Source organism: Meles meles, chromosome 12 (assembly GCF_922984935.1).
Source record: "Meles meles chromosome 12, mMelMel3.1 paternal haplotype, whole genome shotgun sequence".
NCBI classification, from domain to species: domain Eukaryota; kingdom Metazoa; phylum Chordata; class Mammalia; order Carnivora; family Mustelidae; genus Meles; species Meles meles.
Genome location: NC_060077.1, coordinates 81,952,844 through 81,975,571, shown reverse-complemented (window position 1 = coordinate 81,975,571; position 22,728 = coordinate 81,952,844). Strand labels below are relative to the sequence as shown.

Below are 22,728 nucleotides of genomic sequence, written 5' to 3'. Positions count from 1 at the left end.
AATGATAATAAATAAAAATCATAATTCACATCCCTTTCCCACCTTTGAAATAAATATTCAAAATGTTAAATAGCATCTTTGAATTCCAGACCATCCCTGTGGGACCAGTCACCCATTAGAATGTGAAAAGAGCCCTTCTCTAAAATAGTATTTTCAGAAGTAAAAATACTAATAAAGGATTATCTTATTATTCTTGTTTTTATTTTAATGTGCTTTAAAAATGTGCCTGTTCTATGACATTAAACTTTTTTTATTTTTTTTTCCCAGCCTTTTTCTCATGGTTCTCATCATATCAGACATTATGGCTTTGGTAAGGCATTATTGAATATTCAGTATAAATAAGATTGAGAAAGTTAAGTGCTGATTTAATTTAATCAAGAGAAATCTGAATGCATTCCTGTGCATGAAATCTTTAGATACTAAGTTATAAGTGTTGGCGTAAATTACACACACATAAATTACTTCCTTTCATATGACTTATGCGAGAAGGTGTTCTTCTGAAGGTGCCAAAAGTCTACTTACTTGATTTATTTGCATCTGTCATTTTATACCTAGTCTTCCATGGTGCATTGTGTCTGAAATGAGCCTTCCATAGGAAGTTCACAGAAAAAGCTAACTTTAGATATAGGTAATACATCATTTTCCTACTTGAAATGTTGATTGTTCTAACCCTTCTCTGAGATTGAGAAAACGGAAGGAAGGAAGGAAGGAAAGAAGAAATAGAGCTTTTCAAGTGGGAACATGTTACCAAGTTAATGACTCTCCTAAGGGAGTTCCGAGTAAGGAGCATACAGGTGGGCCTCTTGTATGTAGCATATTAAGAAAAAGAACCTACTTTACACCTACAAGTTTGGGTGTTCTCAGAATACCCTCAGGTTTGATCATTCACTAGAAGGACACAACTCATGGAAAACTATTATATTCACAGTTATGGTTTATGATAGGAAAGGATACAGATTAAAGTTATCCAAGGGAAGAGATTCTGAAGGCAGAGTCTAGGAAGGGTCCGGCTGTGGAACTCTGGTCCTCCCCTGCCTGTGGAGTCAGGACGGCATTACTCTTCCAGCACCGGTGTGTGACGTTCATAGGGAGTGTTGCCGACGAGGCTCACGAGAGCCTTGGTGTCAGCTTTTTAATGGAGATCAATCACATTTTGTTCCCATGACTGACCTTTAACGTTCAGTCCTTCTAGAGGTGGAACTGATACCACATGGCCCAAAGCCCCCAATATAAATCATGTTATTAGACAGTCTAGTGGCTAAGGCCCCCCCAGGCAAAATACTCCCATGAAACATGACATTCCATGGGCCTAGAAATCACTCCAGGCAGCTGAAGGCAAAGGCCATATTTCTCTTTGGGTTAAGCTCATTCTTCACTATATAAAGTCCTATGCCAGAACCGATGAGAGACACCAAATGGACTAACTTCCCAATCAGATTCTTAGTCACTTGGTTTAGGAGAGAGCATTTTTGTGTTCTGTTGAACTGGGTATCCAGTATGTATCTGAAATGGACAATACATAATAATGTTAGAAAAAATCAGCTTTCAGTCTTCCTCACAAAGTGGCAAATGAGTAAGACAGGTTAATAGAAAGGAATTTAAATTCTCTGATTAATTTTATAAAGAGTCAGATTGCATCCTTTAGCTTACAAAGCCATTTGTGGCCTCACTTCTGCTTACTTGACCAACATCATCTCACACCTTGTTTTCTCCACACCAGGCTCCTCACCTCGACCTGCCACTCCCTCTGGACTCCTGACATTCACATAGGTTTCTCCCTCTGTCAGAAACATACTCTCATCTGATCTCCTCAGACTCCTCTTTCATCTGACTCCTACTATCTGCTTAGATCTGTAGACTTTTTATTGGGACAGCCTTGCCTTGTACTCCGTCTGGGTTATGTACCTCTTCCTTTGTGTTCCCATAATTGCCTGTCTTTTCCACTGTTAACACTCATCACCCACCCACACACACACACCACACACACCCGATAATTTGATTGAATAATTCACTAGATTATATAATTCCCAAAGAGAGTTTACCTCAAGGACCTACCACAGTGATTAGTACGTAGTAGGCTGTCAGTAGATATTTGCTGATAAATGGACGATATGCTGTTTTTCACTGAGGTCTTTGGTATTATTATTGTCTTTTATTAAAATCAGTAGAACCTGCAACTTTTGATCTCGGGGTCTTGAGTTCAAGCCCCGCGTTGGGCTTAGAGCTTTCTTGTAAAAATTAAGTTGGTTATTTTTATTTTTAGCTATTCATAAATGTCACTTTTGTGTCCATTTGATTGAGTGGTAATGCTATGTCTCGCTTTTAGGCTATTGCTCATTTCAGTCCAAGCAGAAATTTCTGTAAAGAGCACATTCTTATGGATTCTAATCAGATAGTAGTTATGAGAGATCAAAAGTCTGAAACTCGTAATCCTAAAATAACACTGTTTTTCACCTGAATCAAAATCCCTTTGTTTTTAATGGAGCTATATTTTGTTTTATTTTACAGCATTTTTTCTTCTTGGTCAAGGATTACGGCAGCTGGCTTGATATTGGAACAAGGTGCTGTATATATTCACATTGAAATTCTTAAGAATACAGAGAAAAAATAATAACTTGACATCTTAGTAGAAGGTACCAATTTGATTTTTGAGGTAAACATAACAAGTAGCGATTATTTTAAGCCTCTGGAAGTGAGACATGTCTCACCATTTCTTAGCATTAACACATTAGCACGTGTTTTCTTGGGATGATGTGAGGATAGATGCTAACTCTGGAGAGAACGATAGGACGGCGGGAAGGTGTAAGAGAAACTGTTTGAATCTGATCTGGGTTTTCAGAGTCTGTCCTCATAATCTCCCAGTCTTTCAGTGGCAGTATGAACTTTGTGTGGCAATTTAAATTGAGTGTAATCGTTATCTGCCTCTTAGAATCTTTAATATGAGAACACTTAACATGTGAGACCTTACAACAGTGTTCTAGTATAATCTGAACAAAACGTCAGTTTTTCTTTATTATGATTTGAGTGTGAATGATTGCCATAATCTGTTAAATTTCTTCTCTGAGAGAAAGAAAACAAAGTCGATCTTTTTGCCTTTTTTTGCTTTCACATGCATTTGGAGGCAATACACACATTTTTATAGGCTGATTTTTTTTCATTTAGTCAATATTTATTTAGTACTTGTGTTGCTGGGAAGTGCGTAGGTTTGGGTGAGATTGTGTTAGACATCCTCTCCTCTGTCCCTGCCTCTAAGGCAGCCCATTCCTGGTCCTGCTTTCTCATTTATAGACACGTTTGCCTCCCTGCCTCATCTTATTCGAATCTCCTTCATTCCATATATGCCAGGCATGTAAAAGATGTCCCTACGTCATTTTGTTGTCATTACTCTTAAGCTTGACTGCTTAGGGAAAGTTTTGATGTCTCTTTCTCTCTCCAGTTCTCTGATCCCAAAGTATCCAAACAATATAGTGGGTCAGAGCTTTAGACCAGAGGCTCTCTGCACATGACACCGTCAGCAAGTAACTTAATCCCTCTCAACACCCCCTGCCCGCCCGCCCCCAGTCTCGAGTAGTTGTCTGAATGGGTGACTCCACGTGGAGCACCAGGCACAGTAGCCAGCACCTGAGAAGTTTCCGTAAAGGCAGCTATTAGTATTGCCGTTATTCCATGGTTCTGTCGTCAGTCCTTCGGGGTATTTCTTGTGTTTCTCCTTACTCTCTCTGACATTTGATTAATTTTCTTTCATTTTAGACATACGCCAGAATTTTGTTTGGAATGTGTTCTCATAAAATGTAGTTTTTTTGTGTGTGAGACTTTTTATTTTTATTCTTTTGTTTGTTTGTTTATTTCTTTCTTTATTTTTTTGACAGAAATCACAAGTAGGCAGAGAGGCAGGCAGAGAGAGGAGGGGAGGCAGGCTCCCTGCTGAGCAGAGAGCCCAATGCGGGGCTTGATCCCAGGACCCTGAGATCACGACCCGAGCCGAAGGCAGAGGCTTTAACCCACTGAGCCCAGGCGCCCCTATTTTTATTCTTTTGAGACTTTTTATTTTTACTTGTAAAATAGAGATAACAAAACTTACCATCTTACCTTAAGTGTACAGTTCAGCAACAGTAAGTTTATTCGCACTGTTGAGCGATATCGCCACCATCCGTCCCCAGAACTGGGAGCCAGGGTGAGCTTGACTGTAAAAGGGAATGTGGGAACTTTTGGGGTGATGGAAATACTCTCTATTTTAACAGTGATGTGAGGGTATTTACATGGGGTACCATGTGTCAGTACTCATCGAACTGGAAGCTTAAAGCCATTCCATTTTCTTACATATAAATCATTCCTCAAAGATGACTCATAAGGAAAAACAGAATAAAAATTAATAGAAGAAAAAATAACTAAGAGTGAAGTGAGAAGGATAGAGTATATGTAGGCTCAGTTTTCTTCTTTCCTAGCAGGGACTTCGTAGATAATGTTTTATTGTTTATTTATTTATTAATAGATAATGTTTTAAATTGATATATCAATGAATAGCAACATAAAGATACTAATTCATGGTAAGGAGGTAACCCCCAGAAGATCTAAAAAGAGAAGTGGCCAAAGCAGTTGTCTGGAGGAGTGGGGAAGGAGGAGCGAGGACTGTCGGTTTTCATCCTAAATCTTCCTCCAGTATTGCATTTTTTTCGTGCTGCGTGTTTGACTCTGATAAAAATCAGAGGGAAGGGAGTAAACGAAATGGGAGGTCAGGAAGCAGAGTTTAAGTGTAGACCACTCTTTCAAGCTCCGTTAGAAAGGAAAGGAGAAATATGGGCAGTAACACATGGAATTCCCTCGCCTCTCCCTGAGAACTGATTGTCCTTTCATGTCACTCGGGAGTGTGAGGAGTGATACTACAGCTGGAAGGAGCGAGTGCCCCTCGATACAGCAGTTCTGATCACGCTCTGTCAAAGCTGGGGTTCTGGAGCCAGTACGGGAGCCCAGATGGAGTAAGCTCATTGACAGAGTCGAGTCGAGGCAGAGACTTAGCCACAAGGTCAGAGCCAGGCTGTGCATTGCAACACAGGGTCCACAGGGCCAGCAGCTGGTTGTTCGAGATGGGAGCCCGAAAGACACGATGAAGGCCTTTCGGAGACTGGGGAATCGCTTTACATTAGATAAAGGCAAAGTAAGACAGAAGCTCGAACTTGCATCGGAGGTCCAGGATGTCCGTCAAACGATTGCCCCGAGTCACCCCTGTGCCACAGATGACCAACCTTTGGGTTGTGCTGCAGTGTTTTAAGGATCTTCCGGCACATTATTTCATGCGATCTTTATCACAACGCTGTAAAGTTGCTACTCTTCACAGTGGACGTATTACTGTCTTCATTGTAGAGATGAGAACACTGTGGCCCCTTTTAGAGATGAGGAGATTGTGACTTGCTTCTGTCACAAACCAGTAAATGGCGGAGCAGGTGCGGAGGACAGTGCTTCGGTAGCCAAGGCGGCGGAGTCCCCGCTGCCCCGCACGCACTGCCTCTACTTAGAGGGAATTTCCCGAAGTCTTGGTTTTGTGATGCTCATAAACTCATTGTTAAAAATCACTTTGTGCCTGATCCTGTGTGTGATTGTTGCAAAGGAACCACTCACTGCAAAGTTTTGATAATATATGCTTAGGACTTAAAGGAGAAAGAAATATTGATTAGGAGGGAATGAGCCAGAAGTAGTTGATTGTGTTCTTTGATGCACTGAAGTTTTAAATTTTTGTGTAATCCAATTTATCTATTTTTATTTTTATTACCTGTACCTGCTTGATCCTTTTTAAAAAAGAGGCTTTCAGCCATTGCAAAACTTGTATTTAACATCTAGCATGACGTTCTCCCTGGCACTTGCATGTTACCTCCAGGCCTATTTCTTGCATTCCTTTACACAACCATCATGGGAATAAAGGGCTCATCAGAACACAAAATAATTACAGAAAGAGAGACTAGAGGTGCATAAGACAAACACTGAGCATCATTCAAACCAAGGGAAACACAATGGTACATCAGCCCTTGCAGGTTGAGAGTGCTTTGATGACCCCCCACTCTGCAGTACTAATCATGAGAAAAGGCCATTAACTCCATGTTTCAGTACTATAATTTATTGATAGTACTTATTAAAATATTATTTAATTGATTCGTGGTATACAGGGTAAAAACTATGCCTTAGGAATATTTTGTGGTAATAGTACTTTTTATAATGGGAGCTGCCCTCCACACACAGTGACAAGTGCCAGGTTAACCTGGAACAGTCCTCGTTCATGTCTGTTGTCATGGTGCACTCATTACCCCTACAAAATCCAGAGGGGCCGGAAAGGTGATAAAGTCATATCCAGTGAGTAAGTTAGGTTAAATCCCAGTTCATTTCAGTCTCAGCGCTTCATCTTCATAGATCTGACTCCCGTAGGTGAAATGGGTTGCTTATCCTGAGAGGCTTCTCAAAGGTGGGTGGAATGGGGGACTTCAGAGCTCAGGTCCTAGTCACCAGGCTGAAAGCAGTGAATGGTCCTCCGTAAATTCCCCACATAGTCTTCTGGTCATCCCTGCTGAATTACCTCCTAGCTCTGTTGTTTGTCTTGTCTTTTAATATAATGTCCAAAAAATGCCCTTTTAATGAAGGAAGATGATTGCAGAAGGGAGGTGGGGGATGGAAGGGGTTGGGATAAGGAAACAAAATGAAATCCAAGTTAGAAAAATTAGGCTTCTAAGTGGAATTGCCTGGATTGAGGCTGCAGGGGGATGTTTTTGATTTGATGCTGCTCTTGTTGATAAGTTAGAATTCTAGAATCTTCTCTGTGTATCCTGTGTAGCAGTGATGGCATGTACCACCTTGGGGAACCATGTGGGACAGATCTGATGAGCACAAGTGGTTCATGCATGGTCATCAGCATCTAATTTATTGCCAGGAAGAGGCTTGGATAATGGCTGGAAAATGTGCTTCAAGATTCACAGCTAAAGCACCATATAATAGGGTTCACGTTATCAAGACTTCATTTTTGTACTTTATCCTGCATTCTGTTTGTGAGAATGTTGCTTTTAAGTTGTGGATTTCTAATTATTCCTGCATGAATGTGTATATGAAAAGCTGAGATTTTTTTTTGTCGTGTTGTAGGTATTACTAAATTAATTGGCAGTTTGTTTAATGGGATCTAGAGTTACTTGAATTGCGCTCTTGTGGTGGTTTCCTTTTGTGGCAAATTTTATTTCTAAACTCCTTTTTATTAGTAATATAGTTAATAACTTTAGCTGTAACATGCCTATTATATACAGGAATGGAATGTTGTAGTTTTGTCCTTACTGCTTGGTTGCCTTATGAATACAGAAGCAGTAAGAACATGTCCCAGAATTCTAGAGAGGAGTGGGAGTTCACCAACCCCTTGCCTGTGGTCTGCATGTGTCTGTAATGGTCATAGTGTCATCGTGGTGATCGCAGTGGGTTTTCGAAATCAGTTTGAGAGTTCCTCAGCTGTTAGTTTCAGGTTAACAAATAAGTACTAGCTACTTTAAAAATGAAGATTGTATTATTAGGGGATGAGACGGTATTTGTGTTTATGGGTATAGTCCAATATGTCTAAAAATACATCTTCGGAGCAGACTTTACCAGAATTAAACTGAGGCTCTTAAAGGAATATACTCCAGTCAGTAGAGTCGGCGGAGCCTGGGGCTGGGAGCTCAGTGGTTTTCTGGAGAACCTTGTGGTATCAGGTGTTCTTTGAACAGCCATGTGAAAAATATCCTGCCCAGGCCATAAAGCTGAGTTGGGCTGTCAGAGCTACAATTTAATATTTTCTTCTTTTGATCTTTTACACTGTGTCTTCATTCATAGTGGGTCGTAAACTTCACAGAGTCCTGCCTTTTATATGGCATCCTAAAAGAAGTGCATTTCATAAACCAGAGAAAAAGTTCCTTTGAGATAATCTTCATAACTATAAAAACAAATTTAAATTTATGTTTTAAGTGTATTTGGTATGAGGCGAATAGAGTCAGCGTCACCGGTTTGATTAGTTTGATTTGATGGTGGTGTTCATTTGGACATTGTTTCCTGTGTGCACTATTTATACTTTATTAAAATACAAATGACAACTGAAGCATCATTTCTCTATAGATATGATAACTTCTCATTATGTTCAATACCATTTTAATACCCTCCTAAATGTAATTAATAAGTGCCATAAAACACTTTTGCTCTTATAATGAATACTAAGCTTTATTAAAATCAGTGATTCTCAGACTTTTTTCTTCTCCTACATCTGACAGAGCTGACCTGCTTCTGTTGCCCTTTACCCTGATTGAAAAGTACAGTCAGCTGTTAGCGTCCCTTGTACCAGCTCAACAGGCCTTCCCGGGGCCTCTGTATGCCCCTCCGGGCAGAGACCCTGTCCCTCTACCATCACATGGGGGCACCTTGAGAATACCTGACGTCCAGATGGTCCCGGGGAGAGAGTGGGAACTTGAAATTGGGTGCTCCTTTAACTCTGCTCTGCTAAGATGACACCGAGACTTGACTGATGGAAAATATCACAAGCTGAATGCCTTATGGCTCCATTGCTTGAAGATGATGAGCTTCACAACCATTTCCTACCAAAAATGTTAGCTTAAATGAGCCCAGAGTTTGTGATTTCAGGCTACTGTAAAGAGATAAGTGATCTGTGAAATACCTTTTATGGATAGACTTCCACTAAACTTGAGGATAGCCGCCTACCTACTGGCTTTATGAAACTTACTAAGAAATCAAGTCATATTTAATATTATTTATATTGAAGTAATTTAAAATGTTAAGATTGTTTCAGGTAATTTAAAGTATTAAAAGTGATAAAAGTTCTAAAAGTGCAAAATCTGGGAGACAGTAGCTTTGGCCTGGAGATTAGTGATGAACTGTATCCTTTTTCCTTTGTTCAGATGCTCTGACTATAAAACTTTTATTTCCCTGAATTTGAATTTGGGTAAACGTGTGTGTGTGTGTGTGTGTGTGTGTGTGTGTGTGTGTGTGGTAGTTTTGTTAAAGTACTTCTAACTTCTGTCAAAACATAGAATGGTCTGCTTTAAGTGTCAGAATTCTTAACCTGGGGACAGTAAGCTTGTACTGGTGACAAAGACACAGGCGCTGCAGTGTCAGTCAGACGTTTCGTAACAGGTTACAGGTGGTGGAGAAATCTCAAAACATTCTTTATGCTCATCACTACTTGTGTAACCAATTTGTTTTTTTAACATTTGACATCTATTTCAAAATGATCGGTGGGGGATGCCTGGCTGGCTCAGTCAGAAGAGCACGGGACTCTTGGTCTTGGGGTAGTGAGTTCGAGCCCCAGGTTGAATGTAGAGCTTACTAAAATAAGTAAATAAACTTGAAAAGATCATTGGTATCTTTTGTAATTCTGTGTATTATACGTATACATTTAGAATCGTTATTTAGAGGTATCTTATGTTCCTTCCCATACGGGTTCTCTCTTCCTGTAACATGTTTCTTTTTCTCCTTCTGTAGCATCAGCCACTACGTGATTGTCATGTCTATGACCATCGTTCTGGTGTTCCTCAATGGCCTGGCACACCTGCTCACGACAAAGAAACTTGAACTCTGTGGCAAACCCAAAAGCCACCTCATATGATACTACTGTCGCCATCATTCAACATCTGGACCCTGTTCCTCACTCGCCTTGTAAACCAAACTCTTATCAAGGATTCTGTAAGAAAATGGATATTGATACACGGCATGCTCTGCTCCTACAAAGAAAATGATATGTGGAATTCTGAATTTACAGCTTGTCCGGAATAAAGGAGCTTCCATTTTCTTTAGGTTTTCTACACGTGGAATAGTGGTCGTATCTGTGGCAAAGCATAGTAAGCCTTCTCCATTTGCATTTTCTTCCTTCAGCTGGCCGCTCTTCTCTCTGATGTTTCGGAGCACCTGTAACAGTCTGGTCACCAACCGTGCAACTCCCCACCCACTCGAAGGAGGGTGTGCTCCTTTGGGGACGGTCGCAATCACATTCAATGATGGCAAAACTTGACGGGAATCACCAGGTGATACCTGAAATATTTATCAGCTCTCGGCACTGGTTTTGCAAGTAGTTCTACCTACTAAGTGCTAACACTAGAAAGACAATCAGGATCTGTTACTTCCTGAAGCCTCAGTGGAAACAGGGCTGCCAGGTGTTTGTCATTTTCCTTCAGTGAGCACCAGGACAGTCTCTGCGCTGTTCCAGGGTGTTCCTCATGTACCGGCCAGCTGCAGGTTTGACCTTCACTCCCCCCCTTTTTTTATTTATCCTCCATTTCTGGATTCCCATTGGAATTTCAGGAGATGGAAAGGTAGAAAATGTTTGGTATTTGTATCCAGTTCAGGGGAAAAATTTTTAAAGGAAAAATATTTAATTGTAGACTCAGTGTCTGTTTCCCCCCCATACCTTTTATCATGTTTCAACAGAATTCTTCAAGTCAATGGTTAAACCGACACTATCATAGAAATCATTGTTGGCATTGCTTATCTTTCATGTTATAAAATTCTAGCCCAAAGGCCTAGAGTCGTCTCGTTTAATTTAAATTTCCGTCTGTAAACCAATTCTAATGGACAAAATATTTTGAGAGTAAGTTTTATTTGGATTTTTCATAAAGTGACCTTTATATAGCACTGTAGAGTTGGCCTTTTGCCCACAGTGTGCCCGTCAATTTTTGGCTGATGCTAAGCTTTGCTGGTCTGAGTCCCATTTTAAAAAAATAATTGCTTTTGAATTAAATTACAGCATTGCTAACTCACATTAATGATAAAGAAGCCCTCTACAAATTACTAGATTTTTCAAATTGGCAAGTGAGTGAGCAAATACAATTTGGAAGATTCAAAAGTCAGTTTGGCAAAATGTGCTTCCTTAATTTCTGCTTCTGATGAAGTATGGTTATAATTTGTGTGATGGGACTTCATGTACACCGATGACAGCACCATAGTAAGAAAAGAAAGAGACCGATGTCAGTATAGGACAACATACATCGGTCAGAATATAAAATTTCCGTCAACAACTAAGAAGCTGCTGTTAGCAAGTGATGACATTGGCAGATAGAAAACCCGTGAACTCTAAAATGTCTCGGGATGTTTAGTCTGCTTTTAAACAAGTTAGAGAAAACTGACTTTATAAACACTTAGTGCTAAATTTAACTCCTTTCATATCTAGTTTTACCTTCCATCTTTTCCCAGATTTTCACACGGAGGAATTAATGAATATTTTATTATGGCATTGTGAAAGGTGCTCAGTGCTTTACCTTTATTTTGTTCTTCGAAGCACGTCTTTTCCTAATATCATTTGGAGTCAGTGTGCGCTTGCAAAGCAGGAATATGTCCTTGTGGCCACAGGCTGGTCTTGCTGCGCTCTTTATTGGGCACCTCAGACTCGCTTGGGAACAGTTCGCTAGATAGGCCTTTTCTGGTGTGTGGCTTGTCAAATACCTTGAAGTGTTTTGAAATGCATATTTTTATATTAATAACAAAAAATAAATATGATTTAAATATATTTCTGTTTAAGGCATTTACTTTTTCATTCTGTTAATATCAGATCTCCAAATCAAAACTTAAGACATTTGCTGGTTCATATTTGCTTAAATTAGGAATTCCTATAATAATTAAAGGGTGTACGTCAGGTTGAGAAAATACTGAACAAAATAAGCCATGGACCATGAATAAATCTTGGAGCATAGTCTAAGGACTTCAGAAACTAAGTGCGTCTATCCATAATCAATCAACATTTTAGTTCTCTGTATTATTATATTTAGTGTGTACAATTGAGAACATAAAAGACTTTTTTTTTAGGGAAATGTTATAAACGGTAATGTATTTTCATAACAATGCCTGAGAAATGATCTAACAAAGATGGAGCTGGACTACAGACCCAGATACCTGTTCATCACTGACTGTATTGTTTCTCCTGAAAGACTCATTCCTGTTTTCAGCCAACTCCCGTACCAGCAGTATCTATGTCTCCCATCCCCACCACGACTGTTACACACTTGCAGTAGGTTAAGGACTCCTTTGCTCCCCCACCTTTGATACAGACCTCTGCCATCAAAAAAGTCATTTCTGATGGAGCTGGCCTGGGGGGAGGAGGAAGAGTTAAGGTGGAAGGGGGCGGACTGTCTCCAGAAGCAGTATCTCTGCAGGGTTCCAGCTCTTCTGGGGTCCTCCTAGATAAACCCTAGACATCCTAAGCATCGTCTGATCCAGGGGGCTGACGACTGTGAGCTAAATCGACTCAAGTCATTTGAGCTAAATAGACTCAAGTCATTTGGAGCGGACCCCCTTTTGGCAGTTCCAAGGACTCCCTTTTTTTTTTTTTTTTTTTAAGATTTTATTTATTTATTTGTCAGAGAGAGAGGGAGAGAGAGTGAGCAAGCACAGGCAGACAGAGTGGCAGGCAGAGGGAGAAGCAGGCCCCCTGCCAAGCAAGGAGCCCCATGTGGGATTCGATCCCAGGACGTTGGGATCGTGATCCAAGCCAAAGGCAGCCACCTAACCAACTGAGCCACCCAGGCATCCCTGGAGGACTCCCTTTAAGAGACCAGAGAGAACTTGGTAATTTCTCACCTTTTCAGAGTCATTCTTTATATATCTACATTTTCTCCATCTCTTGTAAAATGCTTTGAAGTGGGATTGTTATGGTGTGTGTTTTCAGTACTATGGTAATATCTCGTAGCATTTTTGCATCACGGGATGTAAAAAAGGTAGATGAGATTTCTGAACTTAATACTCATTCTGTAACAGCATTTGAGAAGTAATGTATCACTTACTAACTTACTAATGCAAACATCGCTGTTTTTCAACTCCTCCCCCTCGGAACAGCAGTATTTATTTGGGACATAGTAGTTCTCAAAGCATGTCCCTTAGAACATCGGTTCCTTAGGATTTCCGAGGAATCCTTACTTTCGATACAAAGAGATGTCATCATAAAAAGGGTTCTCTGATCAAATACAGTTGAGAAGTACTTAGTCAAACGAAGTTAAATAGGTGTATTTATTATAGTACTTAGGGAATTTAACTTGGTCTAAGCATTGTAAAGGGAGAAGAAGAGCAGTATGCCAGCAATTTCCACTTGCTTGGCGGCAGACCCTCCTTCAATTCTCCCTTCCAACTGGTAAGCACGCTTTAGAAATGTCGCCGTATACTTTCACACCTAAAATCTCAGTTTGTCACAGTTTTGGAAAAGGGTGTTCTATGCTTAATTGAATCTGTTTTCCGGAGAAAACCTTAACCCTTCATGTGGGAAAACTTTAAAATTGTACCTGCCTTTTTATAAATTATGCCTTCTGACCGTATAGTCTCCCCTGTGGGACCTTTGTGTACTACCATACGGCATCCAGTTCATCCCCGATCATCAGATAGCCCTGACAGAACTTGGACTAGGTCTTTTTTACCTTATATTTTACAGTCTTTATCAGAAAAATACACTCACAGCAAATATTGGCTTGTTTTCTTGTGATCTGTCCCTGTAGGAGGTGATTACTAGTTAAAGTTTTTATGCCTTCCTTGGTTCTTCTGTTTTACTTACTTCTCTCCTGCCCTTCTCTACTCATGTCACTCCTCTCTCTTAGCGATGTTAGAAGCCAGTGTGGATTGTCTTCATGAATAGTTCCCATCAGCTCTTCCGTTCAGTGTAGATGGTGCTCAGCTGAGCCGGTGTCTGCTTGCCGTTCTCTCCTGCGGGCTCACTGAGCCTCCGTTGCTAACTGTGTGTGTCTGGCAGGAGCCAAGTGGGGTTTTTATGACTCTTGCTCACCACAGCTGGCTAGTTTAGAGGTGCACATCAGATGCAAGCTGGGCCATTCTGAGTTCTTTGCAAGATTCTCAAGCTAGAAAGGAGAGAAGCTTTCTAAGCTTTCTAAGCTTCTTGAAGAGCTATTGATAGAGTTGAAGAGTTGAAGAGTTATTGATAGCTAGGTTGGATAAAGATACTCTAGACGCCTCCTGATAGGTAACCTTCCATCACATGCTTACTTATCCAATAAAAAGAGGGATTATTTTTGCTATCATTTCTAAGGACACGGTGGATAATGACAAGTACAAAGCTTCACTTAAAATGCTTAGTTTTGTATATTCTTTGTCCTTCTGCTTTCTAGGCTGGAAATCAGTGGGACAGAATGGTTCAGTGATGTTCTTTGCAGGTCTGTTTGGCTCTGCCCTCTGCTGCCCGGCTTCTCTTGGTTCCAGCCATCTTGTAAACCTTCCCATTCATTTCCAAAAGAAATGTGTCTGCATTTCTGTTACTTGCAACCAAGAACTTTAATGGATATGCATGCTTTGAATGTGTTTGTAAATGATCTCTTAACGTTCAATGCAATTTTTTTTTTTTAAGATTTTATTTGTTTATTTGTGAGATAGAGTGAGCGTGAGCAAGGGGGAGGGGCAAAGGGAGAGGGAGAAGCAGACTGTCTACTGAGAAAGGAGCCTGCCTTGGGGCTCCATCCCAGGACCCTGAGATCATGACGTGAGTCAAAGGCAAAATCTTAACTGACTGAGCAACCCAGGAGCCCCTGTTTAGTACAATTTCCAATTATGACTTTTTAAAAATTTGTGATAAAACTTAGAAAGCCCTTACAATGTGCTGGCATGATGTAAATGCTTTACAAATACTATATTATTTAATCCTCATAATAACTGTGAAGTAGATAATATCATACTATTTTATAGATGGGAAAACTGAAACACAGGGTGATTTATAAATAATTTGCCTAAGATCCCACAACTAGTGTGAGAGTGACTGGCTGGCTGGCTTGCTTTGCTTTTACATTTTAAACAGACGGTTTCTGCGAAAACATTATATCCTAGAATCTGCGTAAAAGTATTTGTATATTTTCGCTTCTGAAAGCATCCTGTAATAAACAGGTGACTCCTCAGTTGTATGTGTATACTAGAGCGTAAACAGTATAATTAGGAAAACATGCTTTGGAAGTTGTCTACACGTGTGCAGTTGGCATGGGGCTCGCTCGCACCAGATTCTTAACATTTGAGGCATATGCCAGCTGTCTTCCAAATGGTATGTAAAGCAAAAGGAGCAAGTTTCCTCATTTTTTTTTAAAATTAGCATGAAAAGAAGAAGGGGAATTATTTGCCGTCTATTTTCAAGCACTTGAAGTTTTGTGGAGACCTTGAAGTCCAGAGTACGCTTAGTGTAGTGGGTCAAATTGTAACCCCCCCGCCCCCCGAAAGAGAGGTCCACATCCTAATCCCTGGGACCTGTGAATGTGGTCTTATTTAGAAAAAGGGTCATTGCAGATATAATTAAGGATTTTGAGATGAAATCATCCTAGATTATCCAGGGGAGGCCATAAATCCAAAAGCAAAGTGTCCTTGTGAGAGGAGAGATGACAAGAGGAAAAGGCCACATGAAGGCAGTGATGTGGCCACAAACCAGGGAAGCCACCAGAAGCTGGGAGAGGTGAGGAAGGATCTTTGCTCCAGGTCTTCAGAGGGAGGGTGGCCCTGCCAGCACCTTGAATTATAACTTCTGGCCTCCAGAACTATGAGAGAATAAATTTTCATTGTCTTAAGCCACCCAGTTGGTGATAATTCGTTATGGCAGCCCTAGGAAACTAATGCATTAGGGGAGGTTAGCTTTACAGAATCAGACTGAATCATAGCACTTGCATGGCTAACTCAGAAGATTTACAGGATCATGAGTTTGAGTACCGTAGTTCACCCTAAAATGGGAATATAAAGATACCAGCACATGAACCTAGAGGTGGAATTAATTATTCTTTCATGTCAAGATTGCTGATGATTTTTTCTGGAACATTTCAGCCATGCTTTTCTGGAGGTTCTAAACAGATCCTTGGGTTTTCCTTTTCCCTTCAATAGCTTTGGTATTTACGCATCTGGATTCAGTTGAAACCAGAAAGTGGAAAGCTTGTCAAATCTGGTCGTCTTTTAAAACCACTGCCCTCGGGCTTACTAGAGAGGAGCCTTACTCTTCTTAACACTGTGGCATCCATGACCTAATCCAGAATGCAGGAGGGAATTTTCCCACAGGAGCCCTGGACACAAATCCTCTCAGTCTTGATCCAGATTTGGAGTGAATTAGACATGCCACCACAGGCCCCGTGACAGGGCCTGGCACCGTCACAAGAACATTCCCCGAACCTTTGAGTGAAGCCTTCAAATGATGTTTCCTTTGTTAAAGCACGAGTTTTGTGTAATGTTAACTGACATTCTGGTTTATAAGATCTTATCTCTTGTCAGTCTGATGGTTGGAGCTGCTGTTCTTAATGCTTCCAAGGGCCTCAGAGCCTGACCAAAGTCACTGGAGTCTAAGACGGGAGGCGAATGAGGTGAGGGCGTGTGAGCCATCCCCTGGGTCTCCGCATTGGAAAGTTTGTGTGGCCAGAGGCTTACTGATTTCCGTATTGGACCTGCTCCTCCGAAGATGGCTGACCTCGGGGGCAGAGCTAGTGAGGCCTGGAGCTTGGCCTAACACAGTGAAGCTTTGCTGTGAGCTGAAGACGCTTGGGATCCCGGAGATGATGTGCCTCCGGCAGAGACCCATGTGCTCTCTCTCCTCGTTCCTAGTGACCCACCTCCCAGATTTTCTGAGTGGCAGCTTGAGGTTTTGGCCTTGCTCCTGAGTAAATCCTGAGGTGTTAGCAGTCACCAGTACCAAATACCCTATCCCCCTATTCATCAAATTCTGCTTTTTGAGATTGAGCGAGTTCAGCTAGCTGTCAACAGGGTAAAAGTGCTCTCCTTCAAAAAGGAAAGTTTCCCTCCTTCCGTGCATCCGTCCTGCCCAACCATTCCTCATTCAGCCTGGCACCGCCCCCTGGGTGTCCCTACAAAAAGCTTTCCTTGAGCACTTGCGTGTCAGCTCGAAGGTTGGATGAAGGAACCTGAAACGGCTAAAACCCAGCGCTGACTTCAGGATCCCAATCTTAGGCTTTACAGGTGGGCAGAAAAGCTAGCAGAAGTAAGGCAAAAAAGAGAGAGAGAGAGAGATCAAAGGCGTTCTCTGGATCAGCTTACCCAAGAGGGCAGAAAAAATGAAAAATGATGTCAAGCCATCAGACGAAACGGTCTTTTTCCTCCAACACTTTTTACTGCCTGCCTTGTGTCCCAATCAAAATTGTGTTACCACTTGGGAGATCTCTGTAGGAGGAAGACAAAGACGCAGAAGGCTTAAGGTGGTGACTCTCACCGAAGTGACCAGCAGCCTCCATATCGCCCCATCGCTGGCTTGCCTGAGCCTGTGCTGTGTGAATTTTCCCTGGTCTTGGCTTGAGGCCACCATGTTCTAGCCTTACAATGTCGGTGCTGCTTTTCACATGGGGAGATGATGATGTTCGTCACGGATGCAAAGGACAAGCACGGGGAATTGCTTTTGGGGAATCAGGGTGACATTGCTACTTATGAAGATTTTTTTCCTTTTCTAACTTCCTTACTTGGGAGGCACACCCAAACCCTTGGCTTTCTTAGACCCATATTCTAGGGAGCTAAGAAAACAGAATTGGGCAGTTGCTGTACAAGAAACTGTAACATCTTACTCGGAAAACTCCAGCAACTTTATTCTACATGAATAATGTAGAATATTATTTACTTTATTCTACATGAAAACGTGAATCATTTGCAAAATGGCACTTCGTGCAGAATTGTTATCCTTTATTGGACAATGCTTTTCAGTTTGAATAATTAAAATCACAGTATGGACAAGGAGTAGAAACTTGCTTCCAAAAATGTAAGCAGGAAATTCACAAAAGTTTGTCAAGACAACTATTTTTGCCTGCTCCCGCCACCTCCATAATAGCATTTCCTTCAACTGCAATATTAAAGCCTTTTAATTTCTTCAGTTTCTTTTTAGAGTAGATGGTCTAAATGGCCTAAGCCTGTCAAGATGGTTTGATTCATTGTTTCAGAATTGCTGACATGTGGAGGGGGATAAAGGGCTCAGGAGAGTAAAGTCAGTGATCTCTCTGCTGTGTTGCTGCCCTTGTAGGTTTCTGCTATAACAACTGGCAAATAGAGACTCCCCCAGGAGGCAGGTATATAAGGGCCGAAAAGCCTTAACACCTGTCAGGCATTCTTATCCTCATCATCACTGTTAGTAGGGGCAAGAGGAAAGAGTTGGAAGCGAATTTGCCAGGATCTCTCTGTAGATCATAGAATCCGGTGCTAGCAACAGCCTGGTGGCAGGAGAGCCCAGTGTAAATGAGGATATTAAAATTTAATATGTGATGTTGGAAAAGGGTATTTTAAATAAAAATAAGTACTTATCATCTTAGTGTCTTTTAAAAAGCTTGTGCCTCAGGGGGAAACCCCTGATTTGCACACTTGCAGTCATTCTGGTTTCACATTTGGTCTGTGATGACAAAAGTGTCACCTTATTTCTCTGGCGACTTCTGATGGGTCTGTCCAGTCCCAAAGCAAATTCATTCTGGGATATCTTCTGACAGGAGTGGCAGTGGTGGGTCCAAAGCTACGAAGGCTCAGGGGACTCTCCGAGTGAGGAGAACATATTGTTTATACACTGGGAGGTAATGAGATATCAAACGCTATGTTACAGTTACCCAAGAAATTTTTAAAAGTAGATTACTCTCCAATTTGGAAGGTTCGGCTTTAAGAGGGGCCTGTAGGCTATTTAACTTGGCTTAATGCCAGCATTGGCATAATCTGTCATTGTTAGCTCTTGGGGCAATAGAGTCTGTAATAATCCACTTGCTTTTGAAATTCAGGGGCAGCTAAGAACGCTTAAGTGTGTACCGTTTCTTAGAGTTTATGATCCTGGGTCTTGTTCACATTAGCTGCGAAAATTGAGGAGTAGGTGAAAATTGATTTTCGCTTACTTTTAAATGATCTATTGAAAAGGGATAAAATAGCATGAACCATTTATATCTCAATAGTCACTTTTCTGGAACCTAGAATACTATTTCTGATCACCTAAGTATTCTGTGGAATTCTTTTGTGTGTTCCTTTAACAAAGGTTTACTGAGTTCTTACCGTGTGCCATTCACAGTCCAGAGAATGACAGACATATAAACTGATCACTGAGCTGTCGTGATCTGTGTGACATAACTAATATATGTCCCAAGATCTACGGGAGTCCAGAGGGAAACTGATAACTTCTGACAAGGTGGAAAGATTGGGGGAGATTTCACAGATGTAATATTTGAAGTAGGCCTTGTTGGGGCCGTTATTAACTTGGAGGAGTTTAAGATACCGGAATTGTGGGGCGCCTGGGTGGCTCAGTGGGTTAAAGCCTCTGCCTTTGGCTCAGGTCATGATCCCAGGGTTCTGGGATCGAGCCCCGCATTGGGCTCTCCGCTCAGCAGGGAGCCTGCTTCCTCCTCTCTCTCTGCCTGCCTCTCTGCCTACTTGAGATCTCTGTCTGTCAAATAAATAAATAAAATCTCTCTAAAAAAAAAAAAAAAAAAAGATACCGGAATTGTAATAGTGTTAGGTAAAAGATTAACTGAGACTGAATTTAGACAGGGGGCAGTGGTGGGAAGTGTATTTGAAATCTTGGCCAGACTTATTGAATTGACAGTAATTACACAAATGGTGAATTTCACAGGTCCAGCTTCTCGGTCCCCAGGTCACTAGGTAAATAACAGATACACATCCTGATCCGTGATCAATCACGTTACTTCTTCTGAAGTCCGTCCTGGTGGAAGACCTCTTTCCAGAGGAGAGAATGGGCTGGTTTACCAGTATCTGCTAAATAAAATCAGAGCTTCCAAATTTCAATGTTTCCTCTGCTACAATGTACCCCACTGAGTGTGCGAGCAACACTTGGCTCTCTTCATGTCACTCAGTGGGACAGAAGCTCAGAGAAAGGACAGAGTTATGTTACTCTGGCTACGTTATTGCCATGGTAATAAGCTGTCTTTTGTCTGGCTCAGAAGCCCTGCATCTCTCTGTGTCTATGAAGTGGTGGTGAGATACCTTGTTAGCTTGCAATCAGCATGAGATCTCAAAAGCTTTCATGGTTCCTGACGTAACATATGCCACAATTCATTTATTTACCCATCTTTTAATGGACATTTGGGTTTTTTCCTGTTTGGAGTTTTTATAAATACATCTGCTGTAAACACGTAGGTCTTTGAACATGTGAACGTATACTTCCTTATCTCTTGGGTAAATACCTAGGAGTAGAATGGCTAGATCATGTAGTAGTAGGTGTGTTTATTCTTTTAATATATTTTCAAACTATATTCCAAAATGTTTGTAATGATTTTATTCCCACCAAAAGAGTGTTGGAGCCCCAGTTCTTCTGTATGTTTGCCAACATTTGACATGGTCAGTATTTTTAAAATTTTAACCACTCTAGGGGTGCCTGGCTGGCTCAGCCAATTAAGCATCCATCTCTTGGTTTCGGCTCAGGTTATAATCTCATGAGTTCATGAGATCAAATCTTACATCGGGCTCCATGCTCAGGAGTGTGCTTGAAGATTCTTTAACTCTGCCCCTCCCCCCCCACACAGTCTTTCTCTCAAATAAATAAATCTTTAAAAAAATAAATATTGACCATTCTAATAGGTGCGTAGTGATATCTCATTGTGGCTTTAATGTCTCTAATGATGCATGTGTCACTATGCTGATGTCCCTGTATCTTCTTTGAAGTGTCTCTTCAAATATTTTGCCCATTAAAAAATACAGCTGTTTAAAAATATAGATATATATAGCTGTTTTTAAGTCTTTATCTGCTAATTCTATCATCTCTGTCATTTCTCAGTCTTTCAACTAGCTACTTTTCTCTTGGTTATGGATCATATCTTGCTGCTTCTTAACATGTCTAGAAATTCTTGGTTGTATGCTACAAATCACAGATGCTACATAGTTGAGTGTTTAGATTCTCTTGCTTCTCCAATACAGTGTTAAATTTTGTTCTGGCTGGTAGGGAATTTGCAGATCACCTTAATACTTTCGAGGGCTGGTTTAGAGCTGTGTTAGTGTAGGTCTAGAACAGCCTCTCTGGGGTCTCTCTTGAGTGCCTGGGGCCAGTGATGTTTCTCCACTCTGATTGGTCAGTCCTTGAACATGTCATGGACTTATGCAGGCTCCAGTATTTGTTCAACCCCCAGTTCTACAGTGTCTTTGATCAGCCTCATGGAGTCTTGTCCTAAGATGAATAGTCCGGTATTTAGCTGAAGCCTCAAGGGGAACTCCTCCATCCCCCCTGCAGATATCTGGAACTTCCCCTGCGCAGCTCCCTTCTCTATGTACCTTGCCCTCTCTTGCACTCTCCAACTGTCCTACTAATCCAAACTTCCATTTTCTGTCTCCTCAGCTTTGCAAGACCCCTGTGCTCTGTTTGGCTTCCTCCTCGTGCCACAGTCTAGAAAGTGCCTGTATCATGGGACTTATCTCTTGGGAATCATGGTCTTGTGCTGCCTTTTGCCTGACTTCTGAAAGCAGAAATTCCATATATTTTGTTCACTCTTAACAGTTGTTTGCTGTAGGAGGGCTAGTCCAGGACCTGTTAATCTGCCATGGCTAGAAGCAGAATCCCAAATGTGCTGTAATGAGGAATTCCATTTAGAAAAGCGGGTCTGGGAAGGCCTCCCTAAGGAACAGATGATGACTAGGGGGTCAAGCAGTGGAGCAGTGGGTCACCTGGGCCTCCTGACTGGCCCTCCTTTGTCTCCTAACTAGTTCCTCTGAGATGAAGTAGGAAAAGGTTATTTGGATGAATTTAAAGACATTTTGCCTTGTTTTTGGTTTTCAGCAAAATCATCAAGCTAAAATGTGTCTAGAGCTAGTTCCTGGCAAGTTCCCCTAGCTCTTTACATGATTTTTTTTTTTTTTTAAGCTATGTGTTTTTTTGGTCTGGAAAGTAAAAATTTTAATGTGGTTAATGAAATGTCTTGAAGACACATTCAAGTTTGAAAATGATCTCCATCTCTGGCAAAAAAAAAAAAAAAAAAAAATGGAACTAACCCTGCAAACTAAAGTTACGTAAACTTTCACTTTGTGTCAAGAAGTGAGTTGACTCGGGGTTGTCTGAGTGACTCAGTCGGTTGAGCGTTCAGCTCTTGGTTTCAGCTCAAGTCATGATCTCAGGGTCGTGGGATCAAGCCCTGCATCAAGCTCTGCACTCATTGGGGAGTCTGCTTGAGAGTCTCTTTCTCCCTCTGGCTCTCCCACTTCTGTGTTCTCTCTCTCTCTCTCTCTCAAAACAAATAAATCTTTAAAAAATATATATTAAAAAAAAAAGAAATGACTTGACTGGGTTCAGATATTTAGTATGCCTTCTATAACTGCTAGTCTGGGCCAGGTCCTTGATACCTCAGGCTGTGTGTGTGTGTGTGTGTGTGTTTTCTTCCTTAAACCAGGGAGTTAGACTAGCTTTTCTCTGGCTTCAAGGTGATGAGGACAAGGTTTTTGTTATATGTACCTGCTTTCAGAATCAGTCAGCAGATGTGGATTTGAACCTTGCTACTGCTCCCTCTGGAGCCGCATGTTTCTCATCTTAAAAACTGCAATACAAAGGGCACCTGGGTGGCTCAGTGGGTTAAGCCTCTGCCTCTGGCTCAGGTCATGATCTCAGGGTCCTGGGATCAAGCCCCGCATTGGGCACTCTGCTCACCAAGGAGCCTGCTTCCAAAATCTAAAAAAAAAAAAAAAGAAAAAGGCCACTGCAATACTGTTATGGCTATTCTGAGGACAAGTGAGAAAAAGCAATGTACTTAGCCTGGGGCCTGATGCAAGGTAGAAGTCTGTAGTAGGCCTGAAAAATGAGAGTTCTAGAATAATGAGTAA

General features: G+C 41.3%; 1 protein-coding gene across 7 annotated transcripts in view; it reads left to right on the top strand.

Annotated features, from left to right (window-relative positions):
- PIGN (phosphatidylinositol glycan anchor biosynthesis class N) overlaps positions 1 to 11,458 on the top strand; it is a 106,201-nt gene extending 94,743 nt beyond the window's left edge. For all 7 annotated transcript variants that reach the window (XM_046025663.1, XM_046025661.1, XM_046025662.1 and 4 more), the window contains 3 exons: positions 268 to 310; positions 2,509 to 2,561; positions 9,490 to 11,458. In XM_046025663.1, coding sequence (XP_045881619.1) covers positions 268 to 310; positions 2,509 to 2,561; positions 9,490 to 9,613 — 220 coding nt within the window. In that variant the 3' untranslated portion in view covers positions 9,614 to 11,458. The remainder of the gene's footprint in view (positions 1 to 267; positions 311 to 2,508; positions 2,562 to 9,489) is intronic.
- The last annotated feature ends 11,270 nt before the right edge of the window (positions 11,459 to 22,728 follow it).